At 35.2% G+C, this 15317-nt stretch overlaps 1 protein-coding gene and 1 pseudogene across 7 annotated transcripts in view; one reads left to right on the forward strand and one right to left on the reverse strand.

The window, feature by feature from the left end:
• Positions 1 to 15317, reverse strand: part of ZMYM2 (zinc finger MYM-type containing 2) — a 99800-nt gene that overhangs the window by 32082 nt on the left and 52401 nt on the right. For all 6 annotated transcript variants that reach the window (XM_081046741.1, XM_081046737.1, XM_081046742.1 and 3 more), the window contains 3 exons: positions 12959 to 13075; positions 10566 to 10716; positions 6158 to 6330 (listed from right to left, as the gene is read on the reverse strand). In XM_081046741.1, the coding sequence (XP_080902867.1) occupies positions 6158 to 6330; positions 10566 to 10716; positions 12959 to 13075 (441 nt within the window). The remainder of the gene's footprint in view (positions 1 to 6157; positions 6331 to 10565; positions 10717 to 12958; positions 13076 to 15317) is intronic.
• LOC308496935 (heterogeneous nuclear ribonucleoprotein A1-like 2) lies at positions 7824 to 8931 on the forward strand (annotated as a pseudogene). Its single transcript has one exon. The product of its transcript is annotated as a heterogeneous nuclear ribonucleoprotein A1-like 2 (transcript).

The following is a 15317-nucleotide window of genomic DNA, read 5'->3' on the forward strand; positions in this document are numbered from 1 at the left end:
GCAAGCTCTTATGAGAAAATCATGTAGTGCTGAAGTATTTTTCTTTCTCAACAGTTTAATATAATAATTTTTCCCCCCTAAGGAGAGCACAGCTCACACTGGCCTATGCGGGGATTGAACTGGCAACCTTGGTGTTAGCAGCACCACGCTCTAACCAACTGAGCTAACCGGCCACCCCTAATACAATAAATTTGAAGAGCTTTAATTAATACACTGATTTAATTTTAACAAGAATGTCATGTTTTAAAGCACTCAATATTTAATTAATTTAGAAACAACTATATTTTAAGACAACAAATTTGACCTACAAATAAGAATACAGCCATAACTGGTCTATAATTTTATACGCAAAATAAAACCAATTAAAATTCATATATAAAAAGTTATACTTTTATGATGGTGAATCAATAAAGCATGGGACAGATTTTTATTTTTCAGAGATCCCATTTTCCCTAGATTGTTCCCATTTTCACTTTTTCTTACCATCTTGATCAATGAGTAGACCAAAAGATAAAAATGATTAATTTCAAATAGTTCTTTTCATAATTAAGAACTTCCTCAATTTCTGATCTAGTTAGAGTAGAAATAAATTACTATAATTTTTTAAATTACCCTTTGATTTAATTTACTTAGAAGTTGATAAGCAATAAAAATTAAGTATTTTGTAATACTTAATAATAATAGCTGTAGCTTTTCCTCACTATAAATTATCTAAAGTTTTACACTGTGCATTTTCAATTTCTCACTTTATGTCTCAACAGGCGTTCTATGAATAAATACTATGTCAAAATTCCTAGTCAGGAATATAACAAATGATTGTGTTGGTAAACAGGTTTTATATAACAAACATACCCCAAGGTTAGAACACAGGCTCTTTTTTGTCTCCAGGTCTGGTATTTCTCCTGCTGAATAAATGTTAAATGAATGAAGACTTGTAGTATAAATTATGACTATTAAGTGATGACTATCATATTGCTTGTCCAAAAATTTGTCAGCTCCAATTTCATGTTGCTGGTAATATGTGGTAATCTCAAGATCCACAATACTTTTTATCGACCAGGTCAGATTTTACTCAATAGTGAAAAAAAGTCCCTATGTAAAATTCTCACCAGCCAAAGACTGTTCTTTAAAATCACCATTACAGTGTTCCAGGTTTCATTCCCCACCCCTTTTTATATTTTATACTCAAAGAAAAGACAAAGGAAGGAATTGAAAGCCTAACATTCTATTCACTGAGTCTAAATAGTGCAAGAACGTGGCCAGGGTGAAGTTGGAGAAAACTACCTCATTCATTGAGAACCTGAGAAGTAAAAGTCCAGCACGTTACAGCTACTCTCTATAATCTTTACAATAGTGCTGGAAACTAAGGTCTGGCTAGGTGAAGTGACTAGTCTAAGGCCAAATATCAAAAATGCAGGACTTAGAGTAGACAATCCAAGTCAATAATCCAGGGCATTATTTAGCACACCAAGTAATAAAGACAAAGGAAAGACAAAACGAGTTAATATGAATAATCAGAGAATCAAGATCCTAATAGATGTTAAAATGCTCCAAGAAGGTTCTCAATGTAACATCCAAAACCCAAATCACTTTGTATAAAACTTATTCAAATCACTCCATGTACTATGCTGACCTAGTATACAGTAATATTGCCATTTAGAAAGCCAGGGGCATAAAACCACACGCCACCCAAAGAATCTGAACAATAAAATCACTTCATTATTTTGTTGATTATATTGTATTTTGTAGAAACAATACTTGAAGCTCCTTTCTTCCAGGAGGTTCAAAACAAATGTAGGTGCTATCTCTCTATCTGAAGAAAAGGGAGCAAGATTAATGCCAATTTGCAAATGCAAACAAAATATGTATATATTTTTCAGGGTGAGAATAATAACAGAACTCAGTACTTCAAAGTTTAATGCCATAATCAAAAATTTTAAGATTGTGAACCTCTTTTTGTTTATCTGTTTTACAGCCACTCACACCAATTCCTGGTGAAGTGCTTGGAATTAAACTACAGACAGGATGGCTAATCTGCAAACATCATTAATGGCCATCATTCCTTACTGACACGGACACCACCATTCCCTGCCAACCACAAGAGAGCTCTTAAGAAAACCTGACACTTCTATAGCTCAAAAACTGAAGTGTGGCTCAAGTCTCTGGTTTAAAAACACTACACCATCATCTACTTAGTGGTTTTCCTGTCACTGTGGAAAATCAAGGATTATTTATTATGGGGGGTGGGGAGAGAATAGGCACGGATTTAAACAATCTAAATAACAGACAGGTATTAAATTCTTAATTCAAAGTCCTTAATCCAATCTCTCAACTAATACAGGAACCTCTTCTTCAATAACTGACAGACCATCACCCAGCCTATACTGATACAATACCTTACATTTATTGCACAGCTTCAATGTATATATTGGGTGATATATAGATATTCTTGTAACTTTCCCATCCACTTGCTCCCCATTACACCAATTGAACCTAATTTTGCAGGGGGGCGAGGGAGGGCAGACCATGAACATAAATGAAGTAGGGAACTTCTACAGTCATTTTAAAAAGGAATTCTTTATGACTCCCCAATATATCTTTCTGAGTACAACAGAGTGATTCACTTTTTAAAACTGTAGTGATAAAAGAGTAGGTGATTGGATACTATGCAAAACATTAAGTGATAGGGATTATTCAGTTACCCAAAAAGCACAACATTAAAGCAAGAATATTAGATTATTCCTTTTCTGAAATTAATTTCAAAAACAAAGAATAATTTTTGTGGGGGAAAAAAACAATATTTTTAGCAGTTTAGACAAAAAAAGGAAAAATTTAAAAGCCCAATATTTTTCATTCACTTGGATAACTAAAACATTAAGTATTAACTTTATTAAAGCCCGTAAAGTCATACTGTTAAAGACTATTACAGGACCTTTGCATTAAAGAATTTAATATTGCCACTATTCACCACTAGTTTGTAAAACAAAGTAAAACCTGTGTTAAAAAATTGTAATTTGAAGTAATAAAGTTTAAGAAAAGCTTATTAGTTCTCTTAAGAAGTACTGTGTAGTATTCTTGGAAAACAGTGGGCCTTCTGACACCTGGCTATTATTCAATTACAATATTAAATCCTTTTTCTCCAAAACTTAAGAGATCAAAACAACTATCCTCCCACCTGGTTTCATATATGCCTGGAAACAATTACTTTGAGGAAAAGTAAAATCTACTTCCTTCTAAAGAGTAATCTGGGAGAAGAAACATTAATTTTATTCTCAGCATTTTTTGATTACATGATTCAACAGATTTTGTATTCCAATTTAGAAAAGACAGGATTTAATAAACCACTATTTTCATCCCAAAGAAAACGATTATAAAGACGAGAAAACAAAGACATTCAAAATGTCTTGTTAGTAAAAGACACACAAGCAGAAGTTTTAAAAGCATAATATTAAATATTTAAATTAAAATACATGAAAATGTAAAGTTATCTATACTCTAGGTAGTCTGTCAAACAGAAGCACAAACATAAGAGGTGAAAATACAGTGTGTGCGTTCCTCTGTTTAGGCAGCAAATGCTCAGGACTAAAGGTGAGCTCACCACTGGAGTGGCTCCCTGCTAATTTCAAAGATTCCTTGATGAGGCACTTTTTTGGGGGATTATTTTTCTAATAAAAGTTGGACTGACTAGTAAGGATCACATTTTTAATGGACTAAGATCTAAATTTTTGAGTTCCTAAATTTAAAAAGTAGAAGGGAAAAGAAGATCAAAAAAAAAAAATCACAATTTGTTTGGGACTCAGTCCCATTTTCAAAATGATAGGATAGTAGCGGTGCAGTAGGGGCTCAGGAGAGGTGTAAGGAAACAGTGTGATTCTAGAAGCACGTGGTTACTGCACTGGCCACCAGGAAGGCCAACAAGGAGGCAGGAGGGGCAATTCACTTCCTCATTTCCAACATGGTGATCCTACTGATTGTATACAAAAATCATCATTTTTACTTGCTTTACAAATTGCTGCCATGGGATAAAATGCTCTTTTATTCCTCAGTTTAGTACAGCATGCAGTAATGCTACTGTGCTACTGTGTGTATTATACAAAAATGTGTTGGGTTTATAATAAGATAAGGAATAATCATAAAAGTGTGTTTAATGTATAGAATACTGACATTAAACACAAACAGATAATTATAACTGGTTATTTAAGTAACATTCTCATATATTCTGAAATGCGCTGCCTCACTGAAATTTCATCATTGAACATTACATAAAAATAAAAACATTAGATACAATTATCCTTTAAAATAAATGGCAAAAAGGAACAAATGCCAACAAATAGTGTGGTCTTTTGCCAAAGAATACTTTTCTTCCCAAAAGACAAGGAAAAAAAAAAGATTTCTCTATTTGAATTGCAAGTAATAAAGAAAACAGGAAGAATTCATTCAAAGAAGCCAAACAGAGAAACACATTCAGTGTGCTGTGAACAAAAAACAAAATTCTCCAAGAAAGATTATTTTAAAAAATTAAAGTTTTGGATTCAGAATTATATAATTAAGCAGAAATTTGTATATTAAAATAATGACAGAGAAATCATCATTATCACATGGTAATAACTGTCTCAAACAATAACACAAATGATGAAAAGATTAACAGACAGTAAGAATAAAAGGGGATTTCCACATTGTAACCTACTAAACACTTTTACTGTTTGAGATTATCCAAAACAAATTTTCAAAAATAAAACCTCCTAAACGGTGGAGAAAAAGTATATTTGTGTGTGCTAAACTAAAATTGAGCATTTAACACCATTAAAATAACATTTTTTGAGTGTTTTTTCAAAATTGCTACTGTCTATAATAGAACAAGACAACTAAAAGGAATACACGAAAGAGGGTGTTAGTATGATTGTCCTATGTTGCTGAAATTTGAACCTTAATTCTAAGGCTTAAATTAGTCACAAGTAAATTAAATTAGCAACAGTAAAATAATGAAGTAACTTAAAAAGTGCACCAAAACTCTTAGCCTCGAAAACCTCTGACAACCTGTAAATCTGAAGTTACTTGGAAAGTATCTTCCTTTTTATTTAAAAAATATTAGTTCATATTTTGAGGTGTAGATATTTAAGAAGTTCACAAAAAATTTCTGCAAGTCTCCTAAGTAATGTCATTTAACACTAGTCACTTTCATTAAGTGAACTAAATAATTATCTATGTATTTCAACCATTCTACTGCTTGTTTCTTTAGCAGTATTTCACAATTCTGAAGTTAGGATGATGTCTGTCTTCTCATGCTTTAAAGGCACTGCATACAGACAAAGAATTAATAACTTTTTCTTCAGTGATATCTAACCAAAGCCCAAATTTACACTCATTTTCTTATCTAGAAAGAAACGAATGCAAGGGACAAAAAGGACTTATCTTCACTTTTTTACATATAGATTTTTTTTTTTAAGTTTTTTATTGGGGAATATTGGGAAACAGTGTGTTTCTCTAGGGCCCATCAGCTCCAAGTTGTTGTCTTTCAGTCTAGTTGTGGAGGGTGCAGCTCTCTGGCCCATGTGGGAATTGAACCAGCAACCCTGTTGTTCAGAGTTCGAACTCCAACCAACTGAGCCATCTGGCCACCCCTTTACATATAGATTTTAATCACACACACACACACACACACACACACACACACACACACACAGTTTCAAATTAAATGTTTTTGGTCTCTATTGATCTCCAGTGTCTTTTCAATTTGAAACTCTCCAGAGACCCACAATTAAAAAGGCAAAAAAGAACAAAGTGGCTTTAAAGCACACCCAAAGTATCCAAAACAATTACCTGTGAATATCCAACACTGATTAAGTAATCATCAAAAATATTTCTATTTAGTGAAATAAAGACACACAAATTTTATAGAAATAATCCACTCTGTTAAGCTATATTGCTGAAAATACAGGTATATCCTAGTTTGGGGTAATACTTAAGCTATAAAACAAGTAAAAATGCTACTATAAATTATAAAGAACAAACTGAAATGACAAAAATTTTAATGAATTGTATAATCTGGGCTAGGCCTCATGCGTGTACATTTTTTACATAAATAACTTACCATATTTGTTAATGGCTTTTTAAAGACTGGTTAAAATAGTTACTGTGATAAAACTGAGTTACTTGCCTTATAGTACCAGTCCTGGAACTTTTTACAGCAGTCTTCACTGCAGAAGTCCCTCACAACGCCATCCAGTTCTTTAGTTGCTCCCTTCTTACATAGTTGAGAGCAATAGTTGCAAGTAACACACCGCAAGCCTAAACGTCTTGCAAAATCCTGTTTGTACAATAGTTTGCAGCCTGAAAAATTTAAAGTTTTAATATTAAAACAAAAAAAATGTCAAAAGCTCATTTTTGAGATGAGAGAGAACTTAGGGCTAATAAACAGATCATTAACTTTAGAAAGTGTCTATAAATTCACATATAAAGTTCGCTACCTCTCCTGATAAAAACTGTGATTAACACTAACCTATAAAAATTCAAACAGGACATAGAATATTATGTTAGATATCATGTCAGTTCAAATAATTAATGTTCTAAGATATTCAAATCTAATAATGTCTCAGAACTATTTTATTTGCTTTATTTAAATACAATCTTGCTTAGGTATCATAAACACACCACAAATAGGCATTTTAGTAAATGGAATAGTGTAGACCAGGGTGTCAAAACTGTGGCCCGCAGGCCAACTGTGGTCCACAATCCATTGTTAATTGGCCTGCAGCAAATTCCAAAAATATATTTAGTTTACTTAAATAAATCAGGTGAGGCAATATGTACTTCGCCTCGAATGAGTGGCCCGGCTGTTTGTGTATTTTACCGCATATGGCCCTTGGTAAAAAACGTTGAAAAAAGTTTGGACACCCCTGGTGTAGACCATTGAGAGGCACTAAGTAAATTTAGAGACTTATTCAGCTAAGTGGGAATTTCTGCTAAATTTTCTAGCCTTTTGGTCTCTGTCACCCGACATGGACCTTCAGGGAAGTAAAACTGGTCTACTGACTTGTACAGAGAAAATGTTTTGTTACTCTATTCCTTTAGTAAAATATTTTTTACCTACTATGTAATTGCATTATTTTAAATGTTTTTACACATCAATCTTATTTATTCCCTATAATACCTCTACGAGGATTAAATAATCGTGCATACTTTCACTCACTCCTATCTACTGAAACCCTACCTACCCTTTCACAAGGAGCTCACGTTACACGTCCCCCACGGACTGCCCTCATCAACCTAGTCTGCAATGGTCTTTCCCATCTGTGAACTCGAACTACAACTGTTTTATATATAATTTCTCTCGCAAATAATTATTTATATAATTTATTTGGCATTTAATCTATGACTTGATACCTGGAACCATATTTAAAAATACTTCTAGTATTTTTACCTTTATTAGTTTTATTTTTCTAACTAGATTTTGTTGGTAGTACCAGGTATTATGGTTTTTTTTGTTTGTTTTTTAATTTATTGGGGTGACAATTGTTAGTGAAATTACATAGATTTCAGGTGTACAATTCTGTATTACATCATCTATAAATCCCATTGTGTGTTCACCACCCAGAGTCAGTTCTCCTTCCATCACCATATATTTAGGTATTATGTTTTATTTCTAACAGGTTACAGCAGAGAACTAGGTGCAGTTAGTGAAAGCACAAAATATATTATTAAACAACAAAAAAGACACACATCCTTTTGAACCTTTGATTGCCCATCTAAAGTTATCAGTGCCCCTCTTCTGTCGTGGGCACAGCTGAGCAAGCATCGTTACAGTCTCCCCTTCCGCGGTTGTCATGTCTAAGTCAGAGTCTCTCAAAGAGCCCAACAGCTGCGGACACTCTTCATCAAAGGACTGTGCTTTGAAACAACCACTGAGAGTCTGAGGAGCCCTTCTGAGCAATGGGGAAGCCTCCCAGACTGTGTGTTGACGAGCGACCCAAACCCACGCGCTCCAGAAGCTTTGGGTTTGTCACCTATGTCACTGTGGAGGGGGGGTGGGTGCAGCCATGCAGGCAAAACCACACAAGGTGGATGAAGAGCTGTGGGACCAAAGAGGGCTGTCTCAAGAGAAGATTCTCAAAGATTTGGTGCCACTTCACTGTGAAAATGATTTTTTGTGGGTGGTATTAAAGAAGACACTGAAGAACATCACCTAAGAGACGATTTTGAACAGTGTGGGGACATTGAAGTAACTGAAATCCTGACTGACCGAGGCAGTGGCGAGAAGAGAGGCTTTGCTTTTGTGACCTTTGATGACCATGACTCTGTAGACAAGACTGCCATTCAGAAATACCTACTGTGAATGGCCACAACTGTGATGTAAGGAAAGCCTATCTAAGCAAGAGATGGCTAGCGCTTCGTCCAGCCAAAGGGTCGAGTGGTTCTGGAAACTTCAGTGGTGGTCGAGGAGGTGGTTTTGGTGGGAATGACAACTTTGGTCATGGAGGAAGCTTCAGTGGTCGAGGTGGCTTTGGTGGCAGTTGTGGTGGTGAGGATATGGTGAGTGTGGGGATGGCTCGAATGGATTTGGGAATGATGGTGATTACGGAGGAGGTGGCCTGGGCACCCTGGAGGAAGCAGAGGCTATGGAAGTGGTGGACAGAGTGATAGAAACCAGGGCAGTGGCTATGGCGGGCGTGGCAGCTATGACAGCAGGAACAACGGAGGAGGCGGAGGTAGCTTTGGCTGTGGTAGTGGAAGCAATTTTGGAGGTGGCGGAAGCTATACTGATTGTGGCAATTACAACAATCAATCTTCAAATTTTGGACTCATGAAAGGAGGAAACTTTGGAAACAGAAGCTCTGGCCTCTACTGAGGTGGAGGTCAGTTCTTTCACAAAACCAAAGTGACTATGGTGTTTCCAGCAGCAGCAGTAGCTATGGCAGTGGCAGAAGGTTTTAATTACTGCCAGGAAACAAAGCTTAGCAGAAGAGTCACAGAAGTGACAGGGAAGCTATAGGTTACAGCAGATTTGTGAACTTGGCCAAGCACACTGGTGGCAGGGCCTAGCTGCTACAAAGAAGACATGTTTTAGACAATACTCATTTGTATGGGCAAAAAGCTCGAGGACTATATTTGTGACTAATTGTATAACATAACTGGTTATTTTAGTTTCTGTTCTGTAGAAAGTGTTAAACATTCCAACAAAGGGTTTTAACTTGGTTGTTTTTTTTTTGCACCCATGCTGTTGATTGCTAAATGTTATAATAGTCTGATCATGGCACTCAATAAATGTCTTATGAATGAATGAATGAATAAGGTTAAAAGTCCCTCTGACTGAAAACTATATTCTTAAACATCAGTTATCTACTTGCTGCTACTTGTCTATTCATTTTAGTAAAATCCACATAATCCAAATGGTAACAAGGTCACTGATATATATGTTAGCCGTCAACCAATACATTCAGACTTATTAATCAGTAAGAATGTCATTGCACAAAAATTCAGGTGTCAAAAGAGTTAAATTAACTCAGAATCAATCTTTTCAATGAAACACTATGTCACTTTTCATTAGAGCTGTTATCACAAGAGTAAACATGGTTACCTTTTATTCCAGGTAAAACATACCAATTAAACTATAAAACTGGAATGCCCTGTTTTATAAGCAGCACCCTCTTAAATATATAATCTTTACGTAAAATGTATAATGCATAAACAGAAGCACTAGCTGAAAGGACTGGTAATCTTTTGGTATTGCTATCATTCCTACTGCTGGCATTTAGGATTTTTCAATCTTTTTCTTGCCTGTACCCAACAGTAGAAATCCATAGAAAAAGTGGATACAGGAGGGAAAAAACTAACTGAAAAGTAATAAATAAAGATAGCAGACAGGAAAGCTGGGAGTTTAGTGCCTGGGGCCAAAGAAAGAATAGAAAGTGAAAGCCAGCTTAGAGCAATAATGTGACATTTGGGGAAAAGTAATAACAAGAGCACAAAAAACACAGCTACAATCCTAGTTCCTACCTCTGGAGAATTAGAATGAGGACTGGAGTTCATTTCTATAATCTGCTGCCTGGCACCAAAGCAGCAAAAGTGTAAACGAGAGGTAAGATAATTCTTGAATGTACTACAACAAAAGGCAGTGTTTTTCTGGCATCCTAAAATGAAAACTTAAAAGTATTTTCCCATTATAGTAATGGCACGTGTAATTTTCTTTCTGGTACACTGGAAACCTCTAGGTTAGGCAGTACACTGGGCAGCGAAGTGGATCCAATGGAAAAGAATTCTAGTCCACTTGGAAAATCATGTTTAGAAATGGTATAGTGTAATAATGCTTTTATTTTATTCTCAAAACTTCCTTGTAATGAAAAACAGGTTACCAAACTTTTAGAGATAAAACATCTTGAGGCTCAGAAGTCTACAAATATATACAACAAAACAAGTCAGTAGAAAAGCAAACTCCATTTTCTTGTTCAGCTACAGTAACATTGTACAGCTCCTCTGGACATATGGAATTATATAGTTGGAAAATATATTGGCAAAATAATTAGTATTAAGTATTCGTAAGTTATGAACACCATTGTATATACACTTGCCTTCACTACAGAAGGGTCTCTTAACACCAGAGAAATTCACTGTTTCATGAAGAGTCTTCTCCTCTTGGCAGTACTCACAGTACGTAACTATGCAATGCAGCTTCTTATAGTCGTCTGAACAGGTCCTGCTGCAGAACTGGTGCACTTTGTTCTAGATGTACAGTAGGAATCTCGGTGAGTATAGGACAAAGACCTCGAAAACAAGTGTAAGAAATAAACAAGCCACGTTTGCAGAAACTAAGTTAACTCATTCCCCTACTTAATGTTATAATCCTTAGGGCTACATCTCCGATACAAGGCACCTAGTTTAACTAATCTGCTGCTTTATTTCAACATAGATCCACAAAATTCAGTACCATTAACTAGCTGAAAATTACAGTGAAAGAGCACAAGTATCACTAAAATAAGATGGCAGTCTGATGTTGCTAACAGAACTGGTGAAATGGGAAGAAAACAATAAAAGCTACAATATGGGTAAACTACAGAATATGAGAATTATGACATTAATAATATTTTCACTTAAAAAGAAGTATTCTTTATTGAGTGTGTAGTCAGGTAGGCTCAATCCCATTCCTATCACACAGAAGAGTGACAGACCTATTGTGGGGAAGGAATTCAGTCTGCAGCCATCACACAGTGCACTGTTGAGCTCGAGACTGAGTTGGTTCCCTTGAACAGAGCAAGGTTAGTAATTATTTAGTTATTCCTGGCCCCAAACAAGAGTCAGAAATACTTTTCAAATATGCAGCCAAATAGGAGCAAGTTAAAACCTTCAGGGCAGCAGCATTTCCTGTTATTGTGGAGGACACAGACTAGGTCTTAAACCACCTACCTAACAGTAGCAAAGCTACCTGAAGACCAAGATAAGGAAGGTAAGAGAGCGCAGGAAGCAACTTAAGTAGTAAGGTGATCCACAGCGGGAAGGTGTCCTACCATGAGCACACAATATACAACAAGACGCAACGGGCCCCTGAATTCTATCACTTGAGGGACGGGTTCAGCTCTCACTCAGTTGATGGTGTTTCTTAACTCCTTCCAACACTTTTGTACCATGTAAACAAAAGCCGCATACCAACAAGGCTGCAAAAGCAGGGCAGTGCTAACATGGAGATGGTGGAAAGGACCTCATTTTCATCTGCTATTTCCAGAATTCAGTTTGTGCAGGGTCTTCATTTCCTAGAAGATACCACTCTATGTGCTTGTTTGTCGGTTTCTTTCCTACTGGGCCTTCAACATTATTCCTGCTATGACTTAAGGAAGGTTTTAATCACTAAAAATCATCCCTGGGGGCCAACATCAGTCTCAAAGAATGATTGGTTTAAATGTTCTTGAGACTCTACCAAACAAAATAACAAACTAAACAATTTTCTAGGGACTAAAGTGTTAAAAATAATGAAGTTTCAGATTTCCAAAGCCCTTTAGGTATCACGCAGTCTGGTTCCGGGGATCATTTTTGCCTAAGACTGCCAACAGTCACTAATAAGTGTGGCTCATGAGCAATCTGTTGTTGGTTCTACACCTTGTACACTGTTTTTATATCCTCCAGCCCCTCAAAAAAGGTGGAAGGAAGAATGGCCAAAGCTGAACACTGCTCAAGGAAGCAATGTTCAGACAGGGCCACCTTATCCATGCATCTATCTACCTATTACTTCTCCCCTTATTGACATAAAAATTAATGATCAGAGTTTTTGTTAATGGAAAAGAGATATGGCAAAGTAAATTAATTAACTGGTGAAGGCAAAGTGATGAGGAAGAATAAAATCAATTTATATTAGGTTTATTAAGTACAACATAGGGAATATATTCAATAATATGGTAATAACTATGTATAGTGCCAGGTGGATGATAGACTAATTGGAGGATAACTTCATAAATTATATAAATGTCTACCCACTATGCCGTTCACCTGAAACTAATAAAAAATATTAGATGTCAACTGTAATTGAAAAAAATTGTATTAGGATTCTTTTATTAAAACACAATTATAAAAGGTTAAATGACAACACAGTAAATGACTACCAAATTGTATTTTACAGGTAGCAGGGCATACAAGATACTAAGAGTTCACAGAAAATATTTATAAGGACAGGAGGAAATGAGGAAAATGCTGTACAAACAGATGCTTCACGTATGTAGCTAAACAAAGTGACTCTCCATACACTATTATGAGCATAATATATAGTAAATATAACTTCAATAATTTTTTTTTACCTAAAAAGAAACAGATCCTTTGTTGATGCCACTCCCACATAAGTAAATAATCCAGTCATCACAAAATCTGAAAAACTAATCCTTCTTCACTCAGAAATAGATTCTCAGATGGAAATGCCATAGTAATCTTACTAGACTTTCATTTGAATGCTAGACAATATACATAACAAAATGTGACTTGCCTCCCATTCCAGGATTTCTGGCTTTGAACAAAAGGAATTTTTGCAATAGTTGCATTTCAATTGAATATCACTTGGGGCTACAAACTGGCCATTTGGAGATGACTGCATACTTAGAGCCTAAAACAAACAAACAAACAAAAAACATACTGACTTTGACATGGATTTTAGAATGTTTATTTGTGACAACTGTCAAATATCGACTATATCCAGAAAACAGGACGTATTTTGCTTAAATATTTATTCAACACATAAAAGTCCATTCTGAATTTTGTTTTTAAAAAGTATACTAGTACATTCAGTAAGTTTTATGAAATTGAAATTCATTTTTACCACAGGATTACCACTACTAATTTTAAAAATACATGAAAAAGGGGGAATCATACCAATCACGATTTTTTTCTCTTTAAGAAAATGTAAGCCAATAATAGTGAGGTTGTTTAACCAAGTTCTGAAGCAGTAAATAAACATTTTAAAAATCTAGCTCCCAGCTCCTTTAATAGCTAACTCACGGTGGGGAAATGTCCCCCTTGCATTGTTGCATCATTTCCATTCCAAGTCCATCAGTGAAAACAGCCTATATGACTTTTTAAATTGATCATTTCTTAAACCAGGTTGGAAAAAAAAAAATTTATAGGCTGGTACTGATCCCAGGAATTTATTGCAATTTTATTACATTTTCAAAAGTTAAAACAATTTACAGAATAGAAAAGGCTATAAGCATACATGGGCTTTAAAATGTTTTGTTCTAATCTGAGCAAGTCCAGTGATATTTAATTTTCATTCTTTAATCTATATTACATATAACATATAATCTTCTGAATGTATGAAATTGTTAATAAAACTTTTTCCAATGTAGCAGTGGAGGGAGGAAAAAAACCTTTATCATTTTTAAAACTTCTACATATTGTTCAACACAATTAAAATTTTTGAAAACATAAAACATGCAGATTTAAAACAGTAACTATCCTATCAGGTTAATAAATTTTGAAAATAAAACCACCAACACTAATTACCTTTAGTGTTTCCAAATAATTGAAGTCCATTAAAGTTAATTTTTTCAAAACAAATGAAAATCTATCCTATTATCTTACTTTGAAATGGAAAACATTTAATGAACACAAAGTTTAAAATTTATGGTTTGCTTTAAGATAAAGAGAAAGGAAAAATGCTGCTTTTCTATTTGTCAACCTTGTATTACTTTTATACAGAATCACAAAGTGATGAGGCTGCCTTTAGGTTTATCTGGACACAGTCCTCAAAAGCAAGAGTCTAAATTAAGTGTTTCTTTAAAATATACAATATACATATACAATTGTCTCGTCAAATCATGGGCAATACGAGTTTCGATTAAAAGAAAAAGGCAGTTAAAATATTTTCAATTAATATTTCAGTTTACCCACCATCAAAAAGGAATAGTTACAGGTGACAAGCAGCACGCCAAAGACACTGGTCCCTCACTCATCTACTTAATCCTTATTCCTTGATTTCTGGTTTGTAAGAAGCCAACAAGTCAGAAGCTGCATTTATCATTCTAACGATGTATCAGTGGCCATGATCCTAACTTCCAAAATAAAAGTTTAGTCTTGAATGTATTACCTAAGCTCAGTTGAGGATAAAACTATGAACACTGAGCTGGCTGAATTCAAAACCACCTCAGGTGAAATGCTAGTAACTGTTGGAACTACTGCAGCATAATTAAGAGACTGTATTTTCGTTTAAATAAATTCACATAGAGCGCAGTGCCTGCAACACAGTAGAACTGTTGGTCGAATTAACTCACGAAGCATGGCTCTGTGCACTAGTTTGAACCTTTGCCTAATAGCCTGAAATGTTCGTTCACACACAGCAGCTAAACTTACTTTTACCACTTAACTAATGCCAAATCCCCTCTAAAATGTTCTTCCTGGTGGTCAAAGAGCTTAACGTTTGAACACCTCCTGTAATGCTATCTTCTCAAACTATCCACATGCCACCTCTGAGGAACGAAAAATGTCTCCTTGAAACTGATCTTGTATTAAATTGGGTGCTACTTACTGTAGCAGGTCCAATCCCCTTTTTACCCGGTACATTTCTAACATCTGAAGAAAACATTTATACTTATCACTTCCAGGCTAAATATACCTACGCCCTTCATAAAATAGAATTCTCCTTAAGAATCACATGATGTTATTCAAACCACCTAAGAAAATACACATCAGGCACTGAGCTCAATTTAATTTTCTTCCCATATCATAAGTGCATTTAAAAAGTCAATTAGACTACCTGGGGTAAGTAGATAGCTGACTCAGCTCTGTCTACTGTGACTCTAGAATCTCCACCTACCAATCTGACCCTCAACGAGCTGTAAAAATTAGCACCT

The sequence above is a fragment of the Rhinolophus hipposideros genome, assembly GCF_964194185.1.
Source record: "Rhinolophus hipposideros genome assembly, chromosome: 4".
Classification (NCBI taxonomy): Eukaryota; Metazoa; Chordata; class Mammalia; order Chiroptera; family Rhinolophidae; genus Rhinolophus; species Rhinolophus hipposideros.